Source organism: Oxyura jamaicensis, chromosome 8 (genome assembly GCF_011077185.1).
Source record: "Oxyura jamaicensis isolate SHBP4307 breed ruddy duck chromosome 8, BPBGC_Ojam_1.0, whole genome shotgun sequence".
NCBI classification, from domain to species: Eukaryota; Metazoa; Chordata; class Aves; order Anseriformes; family Anatidae; genus Oxyura; species Oxyura jamaicensis.
The window spans coordinates 15118685-15143133 of NC_048900.1; the positions used below are offsets into that span (position 1 = coordinate 15118685).

General features: G+C 37.3%; 1 protein-coding gene across 4 annotated transcripts in view; it reads right to left on the reverse strand.

Annotated features, from left to right (window-relative positions):
* SWT1 (SWT1 RNA endoribonuclease homolog) overlaps window positions 1-24449 on the reverse strand; it is a 36532-nt gene that overhangs the window by 5389 nt on the left and 6694 nt on the right. For all 4 annotated transcript variants that reach the window (XM_035332716.1, XM_035332717.1, XM_035332719.1 and 1 more), the window contains 14 exons: window positions 23687-24419; window positions 22132-22197; window positions 21954-22010; window positions 21226-21355; window positions 20995-21096; window positions 19672-19860; window positions 18994-19087; window positions 17635-17771; window positions 16656-16807; window positions 15260-15398; window positions 13054-13199; window positions 11474-11682; window positions 9693-9815; window positions 980-1046 (listed from right to left, as the gene is read on the reverse strand). In XM_035332716.1, the coding sequence (XP_035188607.1) occupies window positions 980-1046; window positions 9693-9815; window positions 11474-11682; window positions 13054-13199; window positions 15260-15398; window positions 16656-16807; window positions 17635-17771; window positions 18994-19087; window positions 19672-19860; window positions 20995-21096; window positions 21226-21355; window positions 21954-22010; window positions 22132-22197; window positions 23687-24419 (2344 nt within the window). The remainder of the gene's footprint in view (window positions 1-979; window positions 1047-9692; window positions 9816-11473; window positions 11683-13053; window positions 13200-15259; window positions 15399-16655; window positions 16808-17634; window positions 17772-18993; window positions 19088-19671; window positions 19861-20994; window positions 21097-21225; window positions 21356-21953; window positions 22011-22131; window positions 22198-23686; window positions 24420-24449) is intronic.

Genomic DNA, 24449 nt, shown 5'->3' on the forward strand with positions numbered 1-24449 from the left:
GCAAAGAATTACCAAAGTAAATTACCAAGTATTGCATATCAATTAAAATTATACAGCTGGTATAACAGATATTAATGTATTATCTAACAGGCTCTCTAGTTCAGACAGTACATAAATGAATAAAATCATGCTATGTGCTATTATATTAAATATTACCAATTAACAATCATGATTGTACATGGTGGGAGGGACAGATACCACCCCAGCTCCATTTTTGAACCATTTCTGCACAAATGTAGACGACCTTCAATTGTTCTTCTTCCCCTCTTAATTTACCCTGTAAATCTATAGCAACCGAAGTAAGTTCTGATGTGCTTTAATTCCATAAATACGGTCACCCCATATGTACAGGTCTGAAAAACAATAAATGTATTTTCCTGCACAGAAGAGGACTGCAAATCTGAAAAATGCAGTAGACTAAAAACACCTCTATCATACTGTAAACATTTATTTCTACTTCTCTTCTTAAAGTCCTTCACCACAAATGAGCTAGAATTCATGAATAACTGAGAATTTAAATTTATCTTTTCTCTGAACTACACACAGGATTCTCCATAGAATTACCCAGCGCAATGAATCACAGAATCACAGCAGCATTTAGGTTGGAAAAAACCTTTAAGATCATCTGGCCAACCTTTAACCTAGCAAAACTCTTCTCTAGCAAAAATCTTCTTAAAATGACTGTGTCAGGGGTGGTTTGGAGACTTCAGCTTCAATGCTTTTACTCTCTACAACAAGCCCCTCTTAACAAATGAGTGCTCCAAGAGTCAGGCAAGCAACTCTAGACGAGATTCTAGTAATTTTTGGTAGGTATCAGCTAAAAAATATTTTTATGTCTAATGCCTAATAAACAAAATATAATCCTCAAAACTCTAGTTTAATGGAAATAAAGCGATGAGACAGCTAACCTCCCGACTATTTTAAATAATCAGAAAACTGCAATAGAAGTGTATCTGACAAAACAACAAAAACTTCATACCTCATTGCTTATGAGGAAGTTGTAGAGTGTCCAAATGTCTTGGAAACTACTGGTTGGGGTCAAAATTCTGAAAAAGAATTTTTTAATTATTTTTTAAGTGAAAAATGATTCTATAGAACAATTAAAAAATAGCAATCAAAAATGCTTCATGAAAAAAATCTATTTTCTTTAAACAAGAAGGAGACTAACTTTTGAAAATTTTTCCCTTCCACCCATCCTTTTCCACTCCTCTAAAAAAAACTAAAAGTGAGCATATTATGCCTGTAAGGACCTTCTATGAGGGCTTTTCATAATTAAAAATTCAACTGATATTTTCATGAACAATTCCTCTGAAAACCAGCAATATTTAAAAGCCTTTTGTTTCAGATAAGCAAAGCATGTTGCATTAATGTGGAGCAACAGAAAACCAACACGCTTAAAAACACCTTCCCCCACTAGCCAATGTAGTATCTCATTCCCTCCAGAACGTTAACATACAGCCCAAATTTTACATTTTCCATACCATTTTTGCTACTTCTAAGAATAACCAATTCACACCCAATACTGAAAACCAAAACTAGGATTTGACAGCCAGAGAGGTGTTACTTTAACAGAAGTACTGTTATTTCATTTAGCCACAGAAGGCGCAGAGCAGCCAGCAACGTTCTTGTACTTCCCCGAATCTCATCCCTGTCCTACACACTACGTTCAGGGACACCACCTGAAGAAACCCGTAGCTTCAGTGTCTCCATACAGAGCTGTGAGGCTGAGGGATGTAAGCCCTTTTCCACAAGGCTCCAAAAAATGATCCAATAAGGAAGTGATTTGCTCAAAAAAAATTACTTCTCCTAATTTAGTTAAGCAGATATAATCCAGTTATACCTCAGTGTAACTTAATTTGCATTCACAAGGAAAGAAAACAGAACATACTTGTATTACATTAAACATCATGTAGCACTTTACATATATTAAGAAATCCTGATAAAACTTTGCTTTATGTTACATTCTAAGTATGTAAATAGATTAAGAAAATGATTTAATGTGAAAAAAAACTGTGCTTTTGGGAAACTGTATTTACTTTCCCATGGGAAAGTGCCCCAATTCTCTTCCCCCCTCCCTCCCCTTGCAAGTCATAAGCCTTTATAGTGAATTAATTAGGAACTGAAAAGAAAAAACAAACAGAAAACTAACAGAATCAGTTAAAAATCCCAGATAAAAATGACACCGTATTTTAAACATGCTGGAAGAGAGTGACACACTCCAGGATTTATCGTAACTTGTAAGTCTGCTGCTTATTTTCATCATGATTTTACACAGGAATTACCACTGTTCACAAAAATTAGTCACACATTCTTACCCCCTTCATAAAAAGATGCACCCAGGATTTAGTCCTTAAAGCGGAATATTTAGACCTGCCAAATAAAAGTCAGCAAGAGAACCCACTGGCTAGCTTTCCTAAAAATACCTCGAAATCTTCAACAGCTACCTCAGTGAGAGAGCTATCAACTTCGACAGCATAAACCCCCTGCACAGACAACCTGGCAAACATCCTCGTAAGCGCTGGGAATCTTGGCAGCTTGAAGTGCATCGCCGCTGCAATTCCCACTGACGAGCTACGAGCAGCCAGAGCCAGCAGCCCTGTCTGCATGGGACAATGCATCAGCTTTGGCTATCACAGCCCTCATCCACGGCATAAACAAACGAGCCTACCAAAGCCTGGGAAAGTGTAGTATCCACTGCTGCTGATTTTTGTACCATTCTGCCTTCTGCTTTGTGCCAAGAGGAGAGCCCGCATATTTAACTGTTTCCACAGAACGGAAGGCAGAGCGCTGCAGAGCCCAGAAGGTGAGGCGTTACAGCAACCTCCCCCAAAGGCCACCACGCAACACGCGGGGGCAAAATTTGCCCATCCACGTATCCTCCTGCTCTGACAAGAACACACAGGGAAGGAAGAGTGCTGGGGTGGGAAACCAGCCAAGTAAGCTCTTCACCTGGGGGAAAGGGCAGCTGGGGAGAGAAAGAAGAGCTGCAGGAATTACAGGCTTCTGGGCCCTGCGGAAGAGAAGCACGTGGATGTGGGAGAGACCGAGGGCAGAGCAGGCCCAGGGTGAAACCACACTGTCTCCTGACCATACTGCACCTTGCACGAGGACTTCTGGCCACCCGACTCACCGTGTCCCTCTCCCCAGGGCCTGAGACCCTGCGTGTCCTGCAGCCCTTCTCAGCAAGGCTACCTTCACAGAGAACCCGTCTGAACGTCACTCCCCAAGCCTATGAGGCCTTCGTTCTAGGTTCATTTTTAGACCTCCAGCTCTGAGCACAGTATTAACCGTGGACTTAACGTGACACCTCCCAGACCGTGCACTCCAGGCATCGACCAAGATGACCCTCACTTCTCCTCCTCTTAATTTCTGGTGAGGGGATCAAGTTGGAAAGCACATGTATTTCTGTACTGGTGCCAAACAGTACTAGCAAACCGCTAACAATCAGTTCAGCTCACCAGACCCCAGCTGGATGTACAATCCAGCTGTGTTTCCAGTTCTTTTGAAAAATCCAAATAAAACATGTTAATAAGTATGTTAAGCTTACTGTTAAGTCCTGCAGCTTATTTTATGGAGGCGGATTGGACAGTCACAACTGTTACTTCTGGGTTTGTAACATGACTAACATTTGGCTCAAAGCACTACGATATCTTCAAATTAAAGGTATTTGTTGTCTTTAAGGAGGAAGCATCGCTATACCGGGAGTTCTGAGAAGAATTCATCGAGAGAGGCGCCTACACAGCGACTTCCCCCACAAATTCTTAATAGGTCAACACCCATAAAAACACTTATTGTTGTTTTCAACTAAATAGGAGCTTGAATACAAGCTCCAGGCTTGGAATACATGGGCAGGGATTTTACGCTGCTGCTGCTGCCTACTGTTTTAAATCACTTCACATTCCTTTCATTTCCTGTAGCCACTATTCTGTGTTACAGAAAACAAACTTTTAGAGATGTACATTTGGAAATCTGGACATGTTTGCACGTACACCTACTCTGCATCTACTTCCTCGCTAAATCACACTGATCAAAATTTCTTAATGAAAAAAATCTACTGCAGCTACCCAAATATAACCTTAAACCAACCTCTCAATCAGTAATGAAAGAAGCAAGTGGACTCTTATGAAAAACTCTAACAAGCAATTTCTGTATAGTAACTGCTGCAGTATTTAACCACTGCTTTTTCTTCTCTCTCAACATCAAACATTGAAGACTGTTTTACTGAGATCTTAAAGAAATATACTTTAAAATTACAAATGTTTATAGATTCCTCATCTATATCAGTGCTTCCCAAACAAGCAAAAATATTAGAAATTTGAGCAGAAGTTCTATTCAGGTAGAAAAAGGAGAAGTTAGGTTACTTACTGCAGTCACAGATAACTATATTTATACCTGACACTACTAGCGTAAACGTCTGACTACTGTATCTAAGATTATTTGCTGAAAATTGTGAGCAATTTTCAAGTTGGCATGTGAACAAAACATTTTTTTCTTAGCATACAGATGAAGAAAATAACAAAACCAGAAATAACTAAATCAGTTCACAAAAGACTAAGATTTTTTTTGTTTAAAAGAATTTCTTATCTAAAACTTGGGCAGGAAACATGAAGGCACAAGAAGGTTCCCATGTAAAATTCCCAGAGGTGCATACAAACCTTTGAATCACAAGTTATACTCAGCTGAGAGAAAGTGAGGCCTTATATAAACCCCTACAGACACGATTAAATGCTGCTGTTGAAGCCTTTGAAGGCATAAAAGAGCTGTCTGTTCCTAACATTCCAAACAGTATGCTATGCTAAGGGAATGTTTTAAAAGCAACAAAATATATTTCAGCAGACTGATCTTAAAAAGCTCCAAGTACTTCCAATCTTCTGTTAGCACTGGCACACGCCTTAACTTCATCAGGTGAAGAAACATATCCTGCATGCAGAAGTGGAGGGAAGTTATGATGCAACTTTAGGAGACTGTCAAATACATCTCAAGTATATACACCTGCTAGCAGCGGTCTCTTGTGATGCATTCTGCACTTCTTAGAACAAAATTTATTAAGAGCTAATTATCTGTGATAAATGCTTTTCTTCTTTCTTCTCCAAACCTTTTTTTCTCTCCAAATAGGGAGGGCCCAAATGTCTTCCACCAGAATCAGTGGAAGAATGTTTCTACGAGTGGTGAAAGACTTGGCACAATCCTGAAAACCCCTAGGTGCAGAAATACTTCTGTTGCCTCAGAGAGCTACTTGAAAACCAAGAAAATATTTCATGGATCAGGACTTAAGTTAGGCCCCTTTGTAAATTAGTTCCAAATACTATCCAACATGAATAATCCACAATAAATATACAAACAAGAATGATCACTGAAAACATGCATAAATATTGTTCCATGCAAAAACTATTTTTAAAAAATATTTTAGTTATGTAAAATGACTTATGGACCATCATCACTTTGGAACAACTGAAGGATGCCAAAAGATTTTCCAAATCAGTCAAGCCTTCTTGCTCCTCTCCTGCCTGAAATTTTATAAATAACTTGGTAAAATTGCTTTAAACATGCCAGAGAAACACCCAGATAAATTCCAAGACATTGTGATAGATGAGGTGCTGATTTTTGGCACTGTTGTACACCTAAGAAACATTTCATGGCTTCATAACTTCAAGTATAAATTTCAGAGGTTTAAGAATGTTCATTCATTCTTGGTCAATGTAATATGTTGAACAGATATGATGCCTTCTGCAATCAAAAGTGGAAAGGAGCCTTTTTTTTAAGTGAGCAAATCTCAAAAACAGTGATAAAACAAGAGCTGCAAGGATCAGCAATATTTGAGAGAGAACTATAAAGTAACATGTATTTGCTTAAATAAGAATCCTGCTGCCAAAAGAACCAGGCAGGTTATCTACAGTTGCTAAGCCATACTAGCTATTGTCTTTATTGTAGTGCTGAATTATTGTAAAGCATTTACGGCATGCAGCACTTTACAGCATACATTCTATTCTGCTACCAACATAATCATAGGAAGAAGCAAAGATAAAATTAAACATCTGTAATGTATGACAAAAGTTTCAGAACAGAGTATAATGCAAACACCTATTAGTAAGAACTCTTCTATCAAACAGCTGTGATTTTTTTCTTTTTTAATATCTGTATTTGTCATAACTGTGTTCTGGTTATCAGTCTGAATAGCCATAGCACTGACACAGAATATATTTGTTTGTGAGGAAGTACATCACATACTTATCTCAAAAATTGTGACTGTGCTTTTCTAATTGTTTTTAGAAATCTGAAAATCTGAACTTCTAATGCAGTTGTACTTTCAATACAATCTATAGAACATCCCAATTTTCACAAGACAATTTCTTTCTTCTTTGTTCTACACAACAAGGAACAGAAAATACCGTAGAAAAGGCTTACATTTTATCACTAAATGCTGTATTGCCTCCAAATATTCAAGTTTTTTTCATTAAGTTTTCTCCAGATGCTTCCTTTGCTGTAATCAAACCATTAAGTTAACTTTAAGTCTCTGAAAGGCAGTTTTTTCCAAAAAATAAAAATAAAAAAATATATTCTAAGTAAAGTCTTAGAAAGGCTGAGCAACCCAGGTAAAATGAGCATCCTCACATTTGCAAACTTCACTTTTTGTTTGGCACCCTGTAATACACATAAGACTATGATGATTTATAAACACGACTTCTGACTTTGGAAAACCTACTCAAAATCCTCAAACTAAGATTAAAACAGATTACACGCTTTCTGAGTTTCTTGCTCCACGATGCCCCCTACTGCAACTCTGGAGAACAAACACAGAATAAGCACTTCAAAATGAAACCTCTCCAAGAAAATTCATGCATAGAATCATAGTGTATTCCAGTCTAGTGGTCGAAAAAAAATATTTTAAGGAATACCAAATTAATTTTTGAAACGATTTCATAAGCATTACTGATTGTCAGTGTAATTACATGGAACAGAGAATAGCCTCTCCATTTAAAATAAAGTCAAAGGACTGAATCCTGACAGAATCCTGAATCTTGCTACAGATACTCCTCTAATCAAAAAGCACACCTTTTGAAAAATAGATTTCTCTGATATAATAGTACACATTATTTTTAAAGAGTTCTTCCATAAGGGAAAATATAGATATGTTGCTTGTGCTAAAAGGAAAAAAAGTACTAAAAACACACCTGTAATACAGAAATAATGATCTCAAAGCATGAAATTCACATTAGATCTCATTCACCAGATATATAAACTGATATCAAATGATTTCTTGCAAGAACAGCAGGTTGAGGGAGGTGACAGTCCCCCTCTGCTCTGCCCTTGTGAGGCTCCACCTGGAGTCTTGCATCCAGGTCTGGGGCCCCCAGCACAAGAAGGATGTGGGGCTGTTAGAGAGGGTCCAAAGGAGGGCCACAAAGATGACCAGAGGCTGGAGCACCTCTCCTATGAAGAAAGTCTGAGAGAGCTGGGGATGTTCAGCCTGGAGAAGAGAGGGCTCCAGGGTGACCCCATTGAGGCCTTTCAGTACTTACAGGGGTCTTTTTTTATTTATAAGATGGAGAAGGACTCTTTCCTCAGGTAGATAATGACAGGACAAGGGGGAACGGTCTTAAAACTAAAAGAGGATAGATTTAGACTGGACATTAGGAGGAAATTCTTCACTGTAAGGGTAGTGAAGCACTAGAACGGGTTGCCAAGAGATGTGGATGCCCCATCCCTGGAGGTGTCCAAGGCCAAGCTTGATGGGGCCTTGGCCAACCTGATCTGGTGGGTGGCATCCCTGCTTATGGAGCTAGATGACCTCGAAGGTCCCTTCCAACCCAAGCCATTCTATCATTCTGTGATGACAGTGAACATTGTAATGAGCATCATTATGTACTGATAACGAATGTTTAAAAGTTCACTACTAAGTAAATTAAGAATACAGGAAAAATACTTATTGGAAAAAAATAAGTGTTTCTTAGACCATCTAACAAAGTTTTAACTGTCTATGACAGAAATGTATACCTCAGCACTTACTTAAAAGGCACTATTAATGTACAGGGCAAGCGCAGTTGTTTGGATGCATCTTTTTGGACAGTTTTCTAATCTATGTGCATCAGTACGATGCAAAGAATTGTGCAAAGTGATATTGTTTTCCTAACTGGCATACCTCTAGACTCTTAGATTCAAAGCCTGTAACAATTTAGGATGCTCGCAGCAGTTACTAGAACTTCAGCCACCATTACAAACCATCTCCTACAAACATCCTTTAAAGTCAGAAACAGAGGGAACTCTACTATCAAAAGAATTTAAGGCACTTTCTGTAGCTGTTCCTGCTGGTGAATAAACTTTACTGCTAAAAAATAAGGACTAAGCTAAGACTACACAGGAAATACCTTAATCTTTTTGAAGCTTCACTTTTATCACTCTGCACACTTTAGAAAAAACAAGGAGGGGGGGGGAAGAGGAAAAGAGAGGGAATATCCTGCCAAATCTGAGAGTTCAACTGATTATCAACTGCTGTGATAGAGGTTTTGACTAAAGAAATATACTGTAGGATTGGTAACAATGAAATCCTCCAAATGTGTGGCTATATTGGAATTTTGCCCCAAATCCAGTGGGCCTCACATTTGAAAAATAAATGTTCTAAATTATCCTCAGCTCTTGCCATCAGAGCTAATGTATCATTTAATCCTGTCACAGCTGCTGTTTCACTATAAGCAGATGTCAGCGGCTTGTCATCAAGTACTGGAAAACAAATCCCAAGTCATAAATGAGAAAGTTCATTACAAGGGCTCTGGATGCCCACAACAGTTTCTTGTTCCCTTGTCACAAAGAAATGGTTCTAGATACACATACTGATATTTTACTGAAAATTTTAAATCTAAGCATGCACACTTAACTTGTAGTTTAGCATCAACAGCTTAGTGATTTTTATAGCTTTAATTGACTGCTATTAAAGGAACCTGGACAAGCTCAAGAAATGGGCCCACGTGAACCTAATGAGGTTCAACAAGTCCAAGTGCAAGGTGCTGCACCTGGGTCGGGGCAATCCCAGACACGAGCTGGACATGAGCCAGCAGTGCATGCCTGCAGCCCAGAAGGGCAACTGCATCCTGGGCTGCACCAACAGAGGTGTGACCAGCAGGTCGAGGGAGGTGACTGTTCCCCTCTGCTCTGCCCTTGTGAGGCTCCACCTGGAGTCCTGCATCCAGGTCTGGGGCCCCCCAGCACAAGAAGGATGTGGGGCTGTTAAAGGAGGCTCAGAGGCTGGAGCACCTCTCCTATGAATAAAGGCTGAGAGAGCTGGGGATGTTCAGCCTGGAGAAGACTCTGGGGAGACCTCATTGCCTCTTTTCAATACTTAAAGGGAGACTTATAAAAAAGATGGGGGGCAACTCTTTACTCAATTGGATAATGACAGAACAAGGGGGAATGGTTTTAAGATAAAAAGAGAGGAGATTTAGATTAGAGGTTAGGGGGAAATTCTTCTCAGAGGGTGGTGAGGCACTGGCACAGGTTGCCCAGAGAAGCTGTGAATGCCCCATCCCTGGAGGTGTTCAAGACCAGGCTGGATGAGGCCCTGGGCAAACTGATCTAGTGGGTGGCATCGCTGCCTATGGCAGGGGGGTTGGAACCAGATGGTTTTTGAAGTCCCTTCTAACCCAAGCCATTCTATGATACTATTCTCACTAGGTTTTAGGACTAGCTTAAATGCTTACCTACGAATTCCTTCGAGGATGTCATTCACAGCTGCCAACAGTTTCTGCAGACCTAAAAAAGCTTCTTCAAATGAAGACTTCGCAGTTACTGTGTTGGGGTCCAACTTTTGGAAAATTTCAAGACTAATATTACAAAAAAAAAAGACCAAACAGTTAATAAAAATCCTCAAAATTAAGAGAAACTCAGTACCTATTGCATGTATTGTATTTTGACTATCAAAAAGCCAAATATAAATCTATACTACTACCACGTTATCTAAAGCAGTCTTGGAATAAACAGTGGAAAGACTATGCCCTACAGCTGTACTTCTCTGTTGAAGGTTTTCCTTGGTAATTGTACTCTAACAGTATTTCACTGACTTTGACTTCAATAGATTTATCATTAAACTTCACTTGACAGTGAAACCAATTCTTCATACAACCTGAGTAAACCTCTCAGAAGAGAAGAACTGCTATGCTGAAGAAGCGAAGTAAACTGCTTTCTTTGCGTTTTTCCAAGTAGTTTCATTCTCCAGATTTAGAACAGGATTGACACTTTTCCTTCAAGAGTTGCACTGGGATAAGCTGCATTGCACTCGTGAAGAATAATCTCCACTGGTGGGAGACAAGTAGTATTTTCTTGATGAGTGTGAAATGAACTATAATTCTAAAATTGTATCCTCTTTTCACAGCAAGGTTTTTAACAGCTGGCAAGAACCAACACCTCAGTTGCAATTTCATTATCAAGGGATACATTTGAAAGAGGTTTTCCTCTTGAAACAATGCCTATATGAGATTTTGAAGTTCACAAATATCCCAGTGAGAGAAACAATTCTCTCATTTTTGGAGACTAAACTGTTATACACTGACACTGTCCTCTGGTGCAAAAACACCACACCAAGCCAATCTGCATTTAAGCTTGTGAGGAGTTAATTTGCACTGGTGTAAACCAAGAGGAGTTAGCTGGTGCAAATCTACAGTATATTGAAATGCTAGAGTAGAAATGGCATTGGTAGGGTTATTATCGTTACATATTATATGAGTCCCTTAGAGACCACCAAAAATGGTGTTCCTTTGTGCTTGACTTAGCTCAGAGTCCTTCCTTTAAAAAGATTTTAGATTAAGACTACAAAAAGAAAACACAGTATTTATTCTGATTTTTACAGCATACAAAAGCATGGTGCTTCAACTATTTTCAAGCAGACTTTTTAAAAACAACCAAAATAAAAACAGTGGTAACACATCTAGGTGGAGCAGTTTTTCATTCCATGCAGTTTTATGTGAGAAAGGAAATTCATCGCTAGATTCTGCATTTGGATACTTCATCTTTAATATGAAGGATTTTGCTTAACAAGAAAATTGTCTGTGTTGTAAACCAATTGAAATAATAATTAAAAAAAAGTAAGTGCTTTTGCTTAGGCTAGTACACATTCACAGGGTTTGAAAAGAAAATAGCCACAAGAAAACTTAGGTCTTCAATGCCTCTTTTTTATGGACAAAGGTGAGATTTTCATGGATGTCTCCCATTTGTGTTTCTTAAACACTATTCTCTGAACCTACTTGTTCTAGACACTGTCATGAAAAAGAGCAGCAAGCTAGACAGACAGCTCACAGACTGCATCTATAAGATGTATATTCCTAACTTCTTTGTGTGACAAGCTGTGTGATGTTTTTGTCAATCTAAACTAATTACTAACAGGTTTTTCTCTAAAATTAGAAGTAACAAGCAGTTCCTATGGTATGTTTGCTTGAAAATTATGGAAGATTATGTAGAACTTCAGAATTTATGTAGCACACCGTACCTGTACAAGTTCATTGTATTCCATACACCTTCAAGGACTGACCAGATTTCCTGGTGCCTGTTTTCTTGAGACACGTGAATGCTTGCAGGTAACTTTTTTTCTTCACAGTTCTGCAGATTTGGTGTTGTTGCTTCCATTCTTTCACATGGAACACTTTCTGAAAGAACCATGATGTCTTCTGATAAATCCTGCTCACTGTCTGACCTCACCTTATAAAAGTTTAGCAAACAAATAATGAATGTATTTAATTCCTAACTTAATAAAACTTGAACACTTCTAAATGTTTTGTATTTTTTTGTTGTTTTCTTTCTGTTTTAAAAATGATGTTCAAGGAACCAAGGCGTATGTTTTAATTATAGCTATCTTTATTATACTCTCTATCTAAAGCACCTCTCAGTCTTTTACCAAGTCTTTCTGCTACATGTATAGATCAGGAAACTGAAGCAAAGGGAACCCTACACTAAAGCTTAACGTGTACAGTAGGCTGGTATAAACCAGAGCTGCCTCTTACTTGCACACGTGAAGAGACAACATTGCTCTCTGTCCCATGACTGTTGGCACACTCCGCTGGAATGGCATAAAGTATTCACATACTCATGATAAACTGGCTCAGGAAATTTATCCATGTAAAACTTATCTGACAATTTAGTCCGTGTAATGACAGTTCTTTGCAAAGTCAAATGTCAGACAAGGATGGGAGGAAACAAGTTTTCCAACCGAAAGGCTGCTTCTTATGGCAGCACTATTTACAGAACTGTAGAGTAAGTGGCCAACTGCAGTGCATGCAGAAGGTACAGCAGAGCAGAGAATCAAGACTCCCTAGCAAAAGCTACTGGATCATCCGTCCTCTCCTTGATCTTCCTCTTCATCCTTTCCCCTTCAGCTTTCTCCAGATGTGAAAAGAACTTTTTAGAGTTCTGACCTGTACTTTTTTCCACACATAGAAATATTTGAAGTCATCCATGCTCACTATTCCCTTTTTTAGGCCATTACATTTGGGACTAACAATTACCACAAACCAAGACACCAAAATTTCTCCCCCAGCAACTCAGAGATGAGCTGGGTGCAAATGCATATTTCTCAGAAGACAAAATGTGTCAGGACACTCTTAACTACCACAAAACGCATGGTATAAAAGAGTCCCTGCTGCACGTGTAGGAACAGAGCTACCAAGACAATGAAAGTTGAAATAACATGCCTAGGAATAACGTCAAAAGTAGAAGTTAAAATTTTATTTTTAATCTTTAAGGCCCTTTTTTATCATTTACAAATGCAATAGAAAACTAAGATGTTTTTCTTGAAGGTAACTAAGTAATGTTTTTCAGTCACCCTTCTGATACCAGCACATCTGTATTAGAAAAAAAGCCTACCAGGCACAAACATAGAGACAGATATTTGCTACAAGAAAATAGATGTTAAAATTGGGGTCTATTAATTTAAAAAATAACGTAGCAACAACATTTCCTGCAATAATTTTTGAACTTATGGGAATAATTTAGAAGCGTAAGATGGGTTTTTAATACAAATATAGAGCATCTCCATGAACCTGTTAAGTGAATGAACACTGAAGCTCCTCTTACCTCTGTAAATGTTTGGTACAGCTTACTCACTTCAGCATAAGCCTGGGGAAGTACACCATTATAGTCAGACCTTAAACTGAAAGCATGCAATAACTTCTTGGATTCCTGGAGCAAGATACCAGCTGTTGAGAAGTTCACTGTTTTACCTGATATTTAGACATTAATATGAGAAATTAAAAAGAAATAAACTAGATGTTAGGAGATATTACTCTTAGGAGGCAAATCTAATACTCATATCTGAATTAACTGAAGCACATATAAAGCACTGAAAATGGTTCAGAAACATTAAATAGCCTCAAGAAAAATATTAGCAAGTGTGTAGGGTTAAGAATTCTCCCTTGTTAACCAAGCCTTCCCAACTTATCCACAGTCTGGCAAGAGGCTCAAGTGGCATATTTAACACAACTGAAGAACAGCAATATCCCAGAGGATTTTTATCTGTTATAAAGGAGTTTGTAAAAATGACATTAAATAAATGAAAGGGGATTTTTGTTTGTTTGGTTTTGCTTTTTAAAAAAAAAAAAACAGACCTCCCTATCTTCATCTGTCACATAAAGTAATCTTCATCCCTCCCCAATTTATTTACCAAATGTAGATCATTTGGCCACATAATGTGGTGATAAATGAAGGGAGAAGTATTATTATTACTACTACTACTACAATAATAATAATTTTCCTTGATTTTTGCAGATACATAGAGATGTGTGAAATAGATAACCTTAAATTTAAAAAAAGGTAAAAGGAGAAGGACTACATTACTATTTATACTATGTATATATAATACTTCTATATTATATTTATATTATAAATTTTAATATATACATATATATCTGTATACATAGAATTATGATATATACATTATATAGTATTTTAATATATTTAAATATTTTGAATATATAAGTATACATAACAATGTATAATGATATAGTATTATATATAATATTGTATATAAAATACAATATATAATGATATATAATATATAATGCAATATTATGCTATATAACAAAATAACATTATATGCAATGTAAATAATAATATTTTTACTTTAATATATATTATATGTACACATTCATAATGCAATTATATATAATTATATATTTAATTGAATTTATATATAACATATATAAATACTACAAATTTGTATGTTATTTATATATAATATAAATGTAACATTTGTACTATTTATAGTGTCCACCCTCAGCAAGTATTCTGATGATACAAAGCTGGGAGGAGTGGCCAACATGCCAGAAGGCTGTGCTGCCATTCAGCAAGACCTGGACACTCTGGAGAGGTGGGCAGGAAGAAACCAAATGAGGTTTACCAAGAGCAAGCGAAGAGTCCTGCACCTGGGAAGGAACAACCGCATGTATCAGTACAGGCTGGGGGGCGACCTGCTGGAGAGGAGGTCTGCGGAGAAGGACCTGGGGGTCCTGGTGCACAACAGGCTGGCCATGAGCCTGCAATGTGCCCTGGTGGCACAGAGGGCCAATGGGATCCTGGCGTGCATTAAAAGAAGCATGGCCAGCAGGTCAAGGGAGGTGATCCTCCCCCTCTACTCTGCCCTGGTCAGGCCTCACCTGGAGTACTGTGTGCAGTTCTGGGCTCCCTAGTACAAGAAAGACAGGGATCTCCTGGAAAGAGTCCAGTGAAGGGCAATGAAGGTGATATGGGGCCTGGAGCATCTTCCCTATGATAAAAGGCTGAGAGACCTGGGTCTGTTCAGCCTGGAGAAGAGAAGACTGAGAGGGGATCTCATCAATGTTTACAAATACCTGAAGCGTGGGAGACAGAGGGATTTAGCCAACCTCTTTTCAGTTATTTGTCGGGACAGGACAAGGGGCAATGGCCACAAAATGGACCACAGGAAGTTCCACACCAACATGCGAAAGAACTCTCACAGTGAGTGTGACAGAGCACTGGAACAGGCTGCCCAGGGAGGTTGTGGAGTCTCCTTCTCTGGAAATATTCAAGGCCCATCTGGACGCCTACCTGTTCAACCTGCTCTAGGGAACATGCTTTTGTAGGGGGGTTAGACCCAATGATCTCTTGAGGTCCCTTCCAACCCCTACAATTCTGTGACTGTAGGATTCTATGATTCTGCAATTCAATCATAGAGACTGTGTGCCTTTTCAAAGTGTCTAACTACAAAAACCAGAACAATGAGTTTAATTAAAAGTTAATTATAAACTTTCTCAGAGATTCTTACCTGTACAAAGGTGTTTATAGAGACATTCAACAGTTGCAAGTAAGCTCCTTGGCACAACATAACCAAAAACAGCCACCCAGTGCTTTTTAAAACACTGCAGCAAGTTTGCTAATGTCCATGGTGGCTTCAGGTACAGTATCTGAAAGAGAATACATTTAAAAATCCATAGACATAGTCGTATACATTTCAGAACAGCTCTGTTCTTCAATGTTATGATTTGTGCTCGCGCAAGTATAATTTCAATGATTCCTCAGAAATAGTTATACTCAGATTTAACAAATTTATCTATCTAAAAGATGTGATTTGGCAACATCATTGGTTACACAGAGATGCTCATGTAGAAGTGTCCAGTGTACAATAATAACCTTTCAACATTTGCATGAGGCTTTATTCTCCTTTTCTCAAATATTGAGAATGTCCTCAAGTAAACTCTAAAGAGATTTAATGCATTGTAGAAATGCCAGAATAACAGTAAATATGCCTTTGATTATCTACAATTATTGAAAAAGTAAAAAGAAACATGTTTCCTACCTGTGACTATACATACATGAAGTAATATGTGCATATTGCAATGAAATTTTAATTTATTACTATAAAGTAAAACCAGAAATTGGAAAGACGTTGACAAGAATCAGTTAATTGTAAATGCCTAAATAATTAACACCTAATCAGAGCTCTCTTGTGGAACAACATTCATCCTATGCAAACCACTTTTTTTTAAAAGCCACAGAGGTGTATCTTCAATTTAAACTTCTGACTAAGCCCTACCTTTTAGGTTCCTAAAGTGGAACCTAAACCAAAGCATGGGTAATTGGAAAATGTGTTGTACCTGAGTACTTATTTTCTGCTAACAATACTTTGAAAAAGTGTTTGGACATCCTGGTTAACGTCCCTTTAATTCTGCATCTGAAGCAGGATGTGTGAATAACCTTACGCAAGTAGTATATAAAAGCATCAGCTCTGATGGGAGAGAAGTGTTTGCAACAAGTGCAACATTATATAAAATATATTATTTAAAACATGATGAAAGTATTTCTTTAAGGACATATTTACAATGCAGTGATTTTAACCGCACCAGAAAAGCAGAAATCTAGATTTAATTAAATTAATACCAAGAGGTCTGAAAACTTACACTTCACAGCCAGCATTTCTATTACTGTATTATTAAAACACTGTCCATATTACTAAAACACTGCACGGTCATTACTGGTTAAATACAATAATCTTGTTACAAAGTGAAACTAAAATGGAACACTCTTGTTAAGTGAACTGTTACATTAGTGAATTATATGAATTAGCTCTTTGGTTTAGCATAGGTACTAATACCATTAAAATACCAAGGACACTTAAACCTCTTAATACTTGAAATATTAAGAAAGATGTCATATGAAACTACCTCCATCCATAGGTTTCCAAATGCAATTTTCATTTCAGTCTCCAAAATACATGATAAAGCTTCTCCTAAGTTTTTTTCAAGATCTGGAAGTATATTTGGGAATTGACCAGAAAGATGAGCTTCGCTTCTTTCTGTTTTCTGGAATTCTCTATCTGTAAAACCAATGGCAGTAAGAGGTACTTATTGCAACTGCTTCTATAGATAATTCAGGTTGATAGCACACAAATCACTTGTTCCCTTAAATAAAAGGCAGACTGCATTTCATATTTATCTTGCAAAGCAGATGAGCTAATTAAGTATCAAACATTTTTACTTATACCCACTTGTATTGCAATGAGCTACTAAACAAGAAAATCTTTCTCCAAAGCATTATTAATTTGTGATCTCATTCCACATTACTTTCTTCCTTAAGTAACAGATTACATAAAGCCAGTGGGGTTATCAGCAGGTATGAGAAGAACACTACTTATTATTGTAAGCTGTGTAAGCTATTGTATTTGCATTTTTCGAAACATGAACAGGCAACCCAAGAATCAAGGCTTACTGGTTGGGATGCAGGTAAAGCTATTATTGTAAAATGTTAAGGAGTGATCCAAACATACAAAATTTTACAACTAAATATGAATAGGACCCAAACTGGTTCAACTGGAAAAATCTATTTTCAGTCCTAAAAAATTCAGAACACCTTTTAAATGACTATAAACACCGGTAATCCATGATTTGGGTTTGTTTCTTTTTTTATGTCAAATAAAAATGTCTCATGCATTTCCTCAAACCTTATGAGACAGATGTTTTAGTAAAGGTCTCAAACTTTCAGGGAACTGTTTACCTTTGAAAACAGAAAACCTGTCCAAAACAAGTATTTTTATCCATTCAAAGCGTATAAAAATTGAGCTTAGAGTAGAAACTCTTCTCCAGCTACTACAGTGATTACTGTCTCAAAAGTCAGCACATTTATGTACACATTAAACAAACTTACCATATTTTGACTGTTGCAGCTCAACACAGTTCTGATGCCTGTTCACATTCAGATTCTGTAGAGCAGCAGCCAAATCTGCTTTGCAAAATGCCTTGACCTCACTCACAATGGCTTTATTGCATAAATTTTTATCATCCCTAGAAGAGAATTAACTTCTCACATAAAACTGACAATGCTACATATTAAGTAATAAAAGTAACACACTGAATGATTTGTCTTCTGAAAGTTAGTTTTGTAAGCTTCATTATATACAAAGTTTTTCATCTCAAGCAATTAGAACCAATGCAATGAATTAAACCAGAATATTAACTAAAGCAGTTATTGTGAAAAAATATGTTCCAGACTCCAGGCTTGCTTTATGTAAAACAACCATAAATACTGTAGTAGTGACACCCAGTTGCTATCAACTTAGAATGCAAACAAAGCAATGATTCAAAGACATATCTAATTAGATTAATATAACAAATCCTCATTTTTTACACTCATTTCTACTGTTCTGCTGGCCAAATTGTCACAGATGCTGCCTCGAGGCAGAGCTACTACAGACATGCAATACAGACTTGGATTCTAATAGTTTCCCACAAATTCCCATTGCTGCTATTGATAAATGCATTTTCAGATAAAAAGCACTTCTGAAGCCACCTTCAACATCTCCTGTTCTTTACTCTGATAAATCTAAAATCGTACCGATACTGTGACTGAAGTAGTATTTCCAGCAACAACCCGGTTTCACATGTCAACTTACACACCTATGAACTTAACCCCACTTCCTGAAGCTACACAGCAAACAGCTTTAGCAAAGACCAAAGTATACACAGTACCTGTCAAGTAGTATAAACCTTTTAAAAACTAGCTTTACATGACTCATATCAAACCGAGAATCAATACTCGAAACTCAGCTGTTACCATCACGGAACAAGAGCAGAGGCAAATCTGTCTGTCTTCCATCTTTCTATGATTGCCCTTGTCAATGTTTATTATGATGTCCAACCAGGTGGGCAAAATAAAGTACCTAACTGGATCTCAATCATTAAGACAACTTGTTTTTTTTAATTTCATAACTCTAATTTTTTGGGGAGAAATTGGAATAAAATCTGAGAAAGCTATGCTTTCAAAAGTTTTAAAATTGAACATTGAATGAACCTTGTCCTACTTCAGGCCTCCTGCACATGAAGGTGATTAAGCCTACAACTTTTGTGTCTTATTGTACCCTTCTACTCCAGCTTTTAAAAGGGTGACTGGTCCTCAAAAACCTTACTGCTGAAGCAGCTCTTCACTTTAAGGTATGACTTGAAAATGCTGTATTTGGCATGAGACTACCTTAAACTTCATAAGAATTCTAGAAACATAGGAACTCACGTGCACAGTATGACAACAGCTTGAGGAAAGAGGCTCTGATATTGCAGACAACATTGTAAAACACGGTCATCATTATTCTCGTCACTCAGGCCATCTGTAAATTTAGTTAAGAAAGTGATGACTTGTAACTAAACGTAAGAAATACTTCATTGTAGTCATGGTACTGTTTTTAAATGTAAAAGTCCCTGAACAAGGACAGAGAAGTGTAATCAAAGCACAAATATGAGTTTTGAATTCTGAGGTACTGCTCCACTCAAAAACACTACAGTTTTGCTAGGAAACCTCAAAGCGAAACATGCACAAGTTTCTGAATATGTTAGATTTTGCAGCAACTTACTCAAAAGCATAAAACATATCCTTAGGTTGTAGATAAAAAAAAGGAATAACCAGATGAATTTTCACTAATCCCTCACTTAGCAACATAGTAGGTGCAGCTTAAAGCGAGAAATGAGCAATAAAACAATAGCATACAAAGCACTAACACGACTAAGTTATTTGCACACTATAGCCTTGGATACGCCCTGAAGGCTGCTGTAAGCCATTAGTGAATTTTTATTAGCAAAGTCTAAAGTCAGAGTGAAGACCGTATTAAACTCAAAATTTAGTGCTGAGGTTCACACTAGGTGAACCACAAGGATTTAAGAACCCCAAACCAAAAAAAAAAAATGTGTATCTTACATGTTTTTTGAGAAGCAAGCTGCATGGATTGCCCCCACAGTTTTGAATCTTGTTTTTTGAGACACATGTAGATAAAGTGGACTGCAGGGATAGCTTTGTCCCGAACATGCTGCAACATTTTCCCCTTCTTCAAATTGTCCAACTCTTGTAGAACAACCCAGGGAATTATCAGTGCAAGTCTGCCGACACCTACAAGAGAAAAAAAAGACATTTTGAAAGATCAACTGATAATACAGTTAAATTTGAATCCAAACACCATATTTATGTAAGCTCAGCCTCCCTCCCTTTTTTTTCCCCAATAGTTTTCATTTTCAGTGCTCAGGAACACCTAGCATTAAAAAATGAACAGCTGAAGTTCCCTCTTTCTAGTCTAACCTCAAACTGGAAATGTACTGATTACATGTAAAAATAACAATATTAGGCAAACAAAAGGAATAAACAATTTTAATCAAATGAATACCTTGAAAACTGTGTAGCATTATTGTAGATAGAAAGGGGAAGTATGGATATTGGACCATAGTTTTGTTTCTAACTAACTCAGAAATTTTATGATTGTTTTGTTGGTCCACCCAGAACAAGTACTTCAATTTTTTTTTTTTTTCCATTCACACGATAAGAATACAGTATTTAAGATATCCATTAACATCCATCTGCATTGCATTAAATAGGTCAGTAATCATCAACCTTCTGAACCTTTTGCATAATGAGTCTGGTGCTTAACCAGAAACTGGGAGCTGCAATATTCAAAAAAAAAAATGCATCTGAGCCAGCAGCTCCCAGTCTATACAATGCAACACCATTCCCAACTTGGGAAAGAAAAATACAGTCTGACACACTCTTGAAAATTACTTGGACCCTTATTAAAGTTATTTTCCATTTGGCTGGAATAGGTGTATTCATTAGCTAAGAGCATTAAAGCACCACAAGCACTCTGATAAATTCAAAGCATGTCTAACAACAGCTAACACACACAATCCTAATTCTGCTAACAGTAAGTCGCTGAAACGTCACTATCACTAATAATTGATTAAATGTTTCAAAGTATATTCTTGCAATATGTAAGACTTACTTCTAAAAAAATCATACACATACCTGGGAATGTAAGTACACAAGCATAAGCATAGTAGGTGCTACTTCATATCTGAACTTTCCTTAAGAGGTAGCCTGTTTACGTTCACAGAACCAGCCACAGAAACAGTATGAGCCTCTTGTCTCTGCATGAAACCTGATGTCTCTTTAAGGAGCCCCTTTTTTTTGTTTGTTTCATATAGTCTGAAATTCTGTTTCTTAACATTTCTTGTTGGCCACCATGTATTTGCATACCTGGTATATCCTCAGATTTCAGGGACTTGACAAACTCAAGGTGACTGATCATTATATTTGTGTCAATCACCACTAATATGTTCAGACCAGAAGTAGAAGCCCCTGGGGAAAAAAAAAAACAACAGTACTGAAGTTCTGAGAAAGTCAGTTTTATACTCTTTACTTGGGTCACTAACTGATTTTAATGACCAGATTCAAATAGATACCAAAGAATGTAAGATCATGACATACCAGCAGAAATATTTAAATCCTGTTCTGGAAGATCTATTTCCATACTTGTAAGTTCTCCACAGGTCTGTGCTACAGACAGTGACATCTTCTTTTCAATACGAGCAACATGCAAATCTTCAACTATCTGCATCTACAATGAAAAATATGTAGACACATGAACTTAAGTAATCACTTTTGAATTGTTTCCAAAAGAGATATATTTGCATTAATGGCTTTATGTTGAAACTGACTAAAATTGAAACAAAAAAAATTAAGTTGGTACAGCAAATGTGAAGTGGTGAGAATCTTCTGCCCATCCTCCACTGTAAGAAGTCCACAAAAAGACATCCAAAATATGGCCTAGAAGCCTTTGTTTGTGGCCTAGTACGCAAAATTTTTCTTTCTTTTTTTGCTACACAGATGGCAATTCACTTATCAGATGTTTCTCAAGAAGTATCTCTCTTCCTTCTGGAAAGTTACAGGTAGGCAAATGTGATAGCTAGAGTATGCAAGCAACTACGAAGGCCCCCGGTGCTGCAGAGAATAATAGAAATACTATACCTTTCTATCTCAAAAAGTTCCTGATTGGCAATACTTCACTTTAGTATTTGAAAAAAAACGTTCCACATATTTAGAAGTGTAGATCATAAACCACCAATGAAGAACACTAGGGAAGGTCATGGAGTTGTCTAGCCACAAAACTCCATCTTTTAATATAACTAGGAAGTGTTAAATGAAGCATCACTAACCTCTTGGTCTCCTTCTAGGTTCTCATTGCCTTGAGGGGGTGGAAAGACTTCAAAGCTCTGTAGGAAGAATTACAAAAACATATCAACACCACAAAATATCAAGGAAGACTGACAAGTGATCCCCATGTCAGGAGTTTCAGAATATAGCTCTTTAGTATTAAACAAGTACATCACTTACCTTTTGGATAGATTTTATATTCTCTCTGACTTGGTAGGAGTCTGATGTGCATGGGACCTCAAAATTCTAGAAACAAATAGTAAAAGAAGTAGGATATGTAACAGTCTTTCAAAAAGAATTATTTTTAGAAAACACTGAATATTGTCAACTGAAATTAACAGGTAACAAAGCATGTTTTTGATATCCATGATAAAGCATCTACAACAGCATTTTAAATGGCTTATAAGGTTGGCTTTCCTTTAAAATAAATGTAGTGGTTTACACAGTAAATTTATTTTTCCAATCTCTTGTGGCTATCTGATTATGAGCTCTTTGAAGTTTTTTTTATGACAAACACTTAAAACTATTACTGAAGTATCCAATGGCTTTAAAAGCTTTTTTTTAAAAAAAAAAAAAACAACTTTAGAGTTTGTATTAAAATTTTAGCAACTAAATTAACTCCAGTAAACTGGTGTTTTTCTTGATCTGGGCTTCACAGTACAAGACAGACATATTAATGGAGTTGCACAAAAGGTTATCATGTATTAAAGGACGTTGAAAGAGCAGAGACTGTTCAGCCTGGAAGGCTGAGGGGGATCTTATCAATATAAATATCTGGCGGAATGGTGTAAAGAAGATGGGGCAAGGACCTTAGTGGACTATGGACACAGCACAATAGGCAGTGGGCATGAATCGAAACAAAGGAAATTCCAGCTGAACATTAAAGTTTTTTTTTTGGTTTTGTTTTGTTTCTGTGAAGGTGCTTGAACAGGTTGCCCAGAGGGGCTGTGGAGCTGCTCTTCTTAGAGATACCCAAAACAGAGATACTGGACACAGTCCTGGATAACCTGCTCTAGCTGACCTTGCTTAAGTAGAGAGGTTGGACTAGATGATCTCAAGACGCCTTCCAACATCAATGATTGCCGTGACTCTGTATGTGATCATCATCTTTGCACGCGCACAAAATGATTGCACTACTACATGAACTGAAATTTCTAAAAATTAATGCTAGGCATGTTAAACAATGACAACAAAAAGTAAGGATGCTCAAGATAAGATACATAACTAGAGGTGCAGAGACAAACACAACTAGAACTCACAAACAAACCCGATCACAGCCAAACAAGAATTTATGCAGGAAATGTATGAATTTAGCCCTAGATCGACAAGAACAAGTTCTCCTGGCATCCCTTTGCTGGCAATAAGCACCTGTTTGGCAGGGAGTTTCATTGACTCAATTTGTGCATACAGCCCTGTCAGTTCAGAAAAATATTCCGTTGACCTACACCTAATTGAAGTAACCCAAATACCTGGCAGTAACGTAAAGCTACTGAAGCATATGTGCAAACGCAGTCCGAACACGTAAGACATTTATTCTTCCAGTTTATCTAACCATTTAGCATAGCAGAAAAGCATTTTAATGTGGTTTACAGTGTGATCAGAAAAATCCATCTAGTTGGCTATGGAAGCCTGTTTGAATTCTGCAGGTCAGCTTACATAAAAACCACCAGCTATTCAGAAAACCTGCCTGGAACAATTATCTGCATAGTAATAGAAATAACTGTGGTCTCGTTACCTGCTTAAAACATACTGCTGGAGCTTCAAAGTCTGTTTCCTCAGTCCCTGAATTACCAGTAGCTTGATGAGAATCAGCATCCTGTTTTTTCCATTTACAACAGTCCCATCGTTGAGGTGTTTCAGTTGATGGTTTATTAGCTTGCAGATTTTTCTTAGGAAACTCCTCATATCCTTCTTCATACTCTTCTTCACAAGTCCTAGATAATTTATTTGACTTCTTAGTGAAAGGCCTATCATCATGCACAGTCTCTGTGGATGTGCTAGATGACTTTTTTGGAATTCTGACATCTTCACTCCATTTTTTGGCTTTGTCTGCCTTTTTATGGGGAACATTCAAATCATACACAGATGACTTAAATTTTTCCAACATAGTTTGTTCAGCTTTTGCCTTTAGTTTGCAGAGTTCAACTTCCTCTTTCCTTTTCTTAACCACCTTGTCCCTCTGAACGGCAAAGCTATGCCAGAGTCTTTTTCCTTCTGTTCCATCAAAAGGACCTTTGCTGTGATTTTCCCTGCTAGTAGTCACTACATCAGTAGTGCTTGCACTTTTTCCGCATTTAATTTCTTTGGATTTAAATTGTATAACTATTTTATTTCGCTTTTCAGATTGGATTAAAGAACTGTCTGTAGTTCTGCTTCCATTTGGAGATTTTCCTTGGGATCTTCCATCAGCATCAGTCTTAGAACTTTGGTATTGTTTCTTCCCTTGCCCATCTTTCTCTGTTTTCCATCTACAGAAATGTTACAGAAAAAAGTTCAGT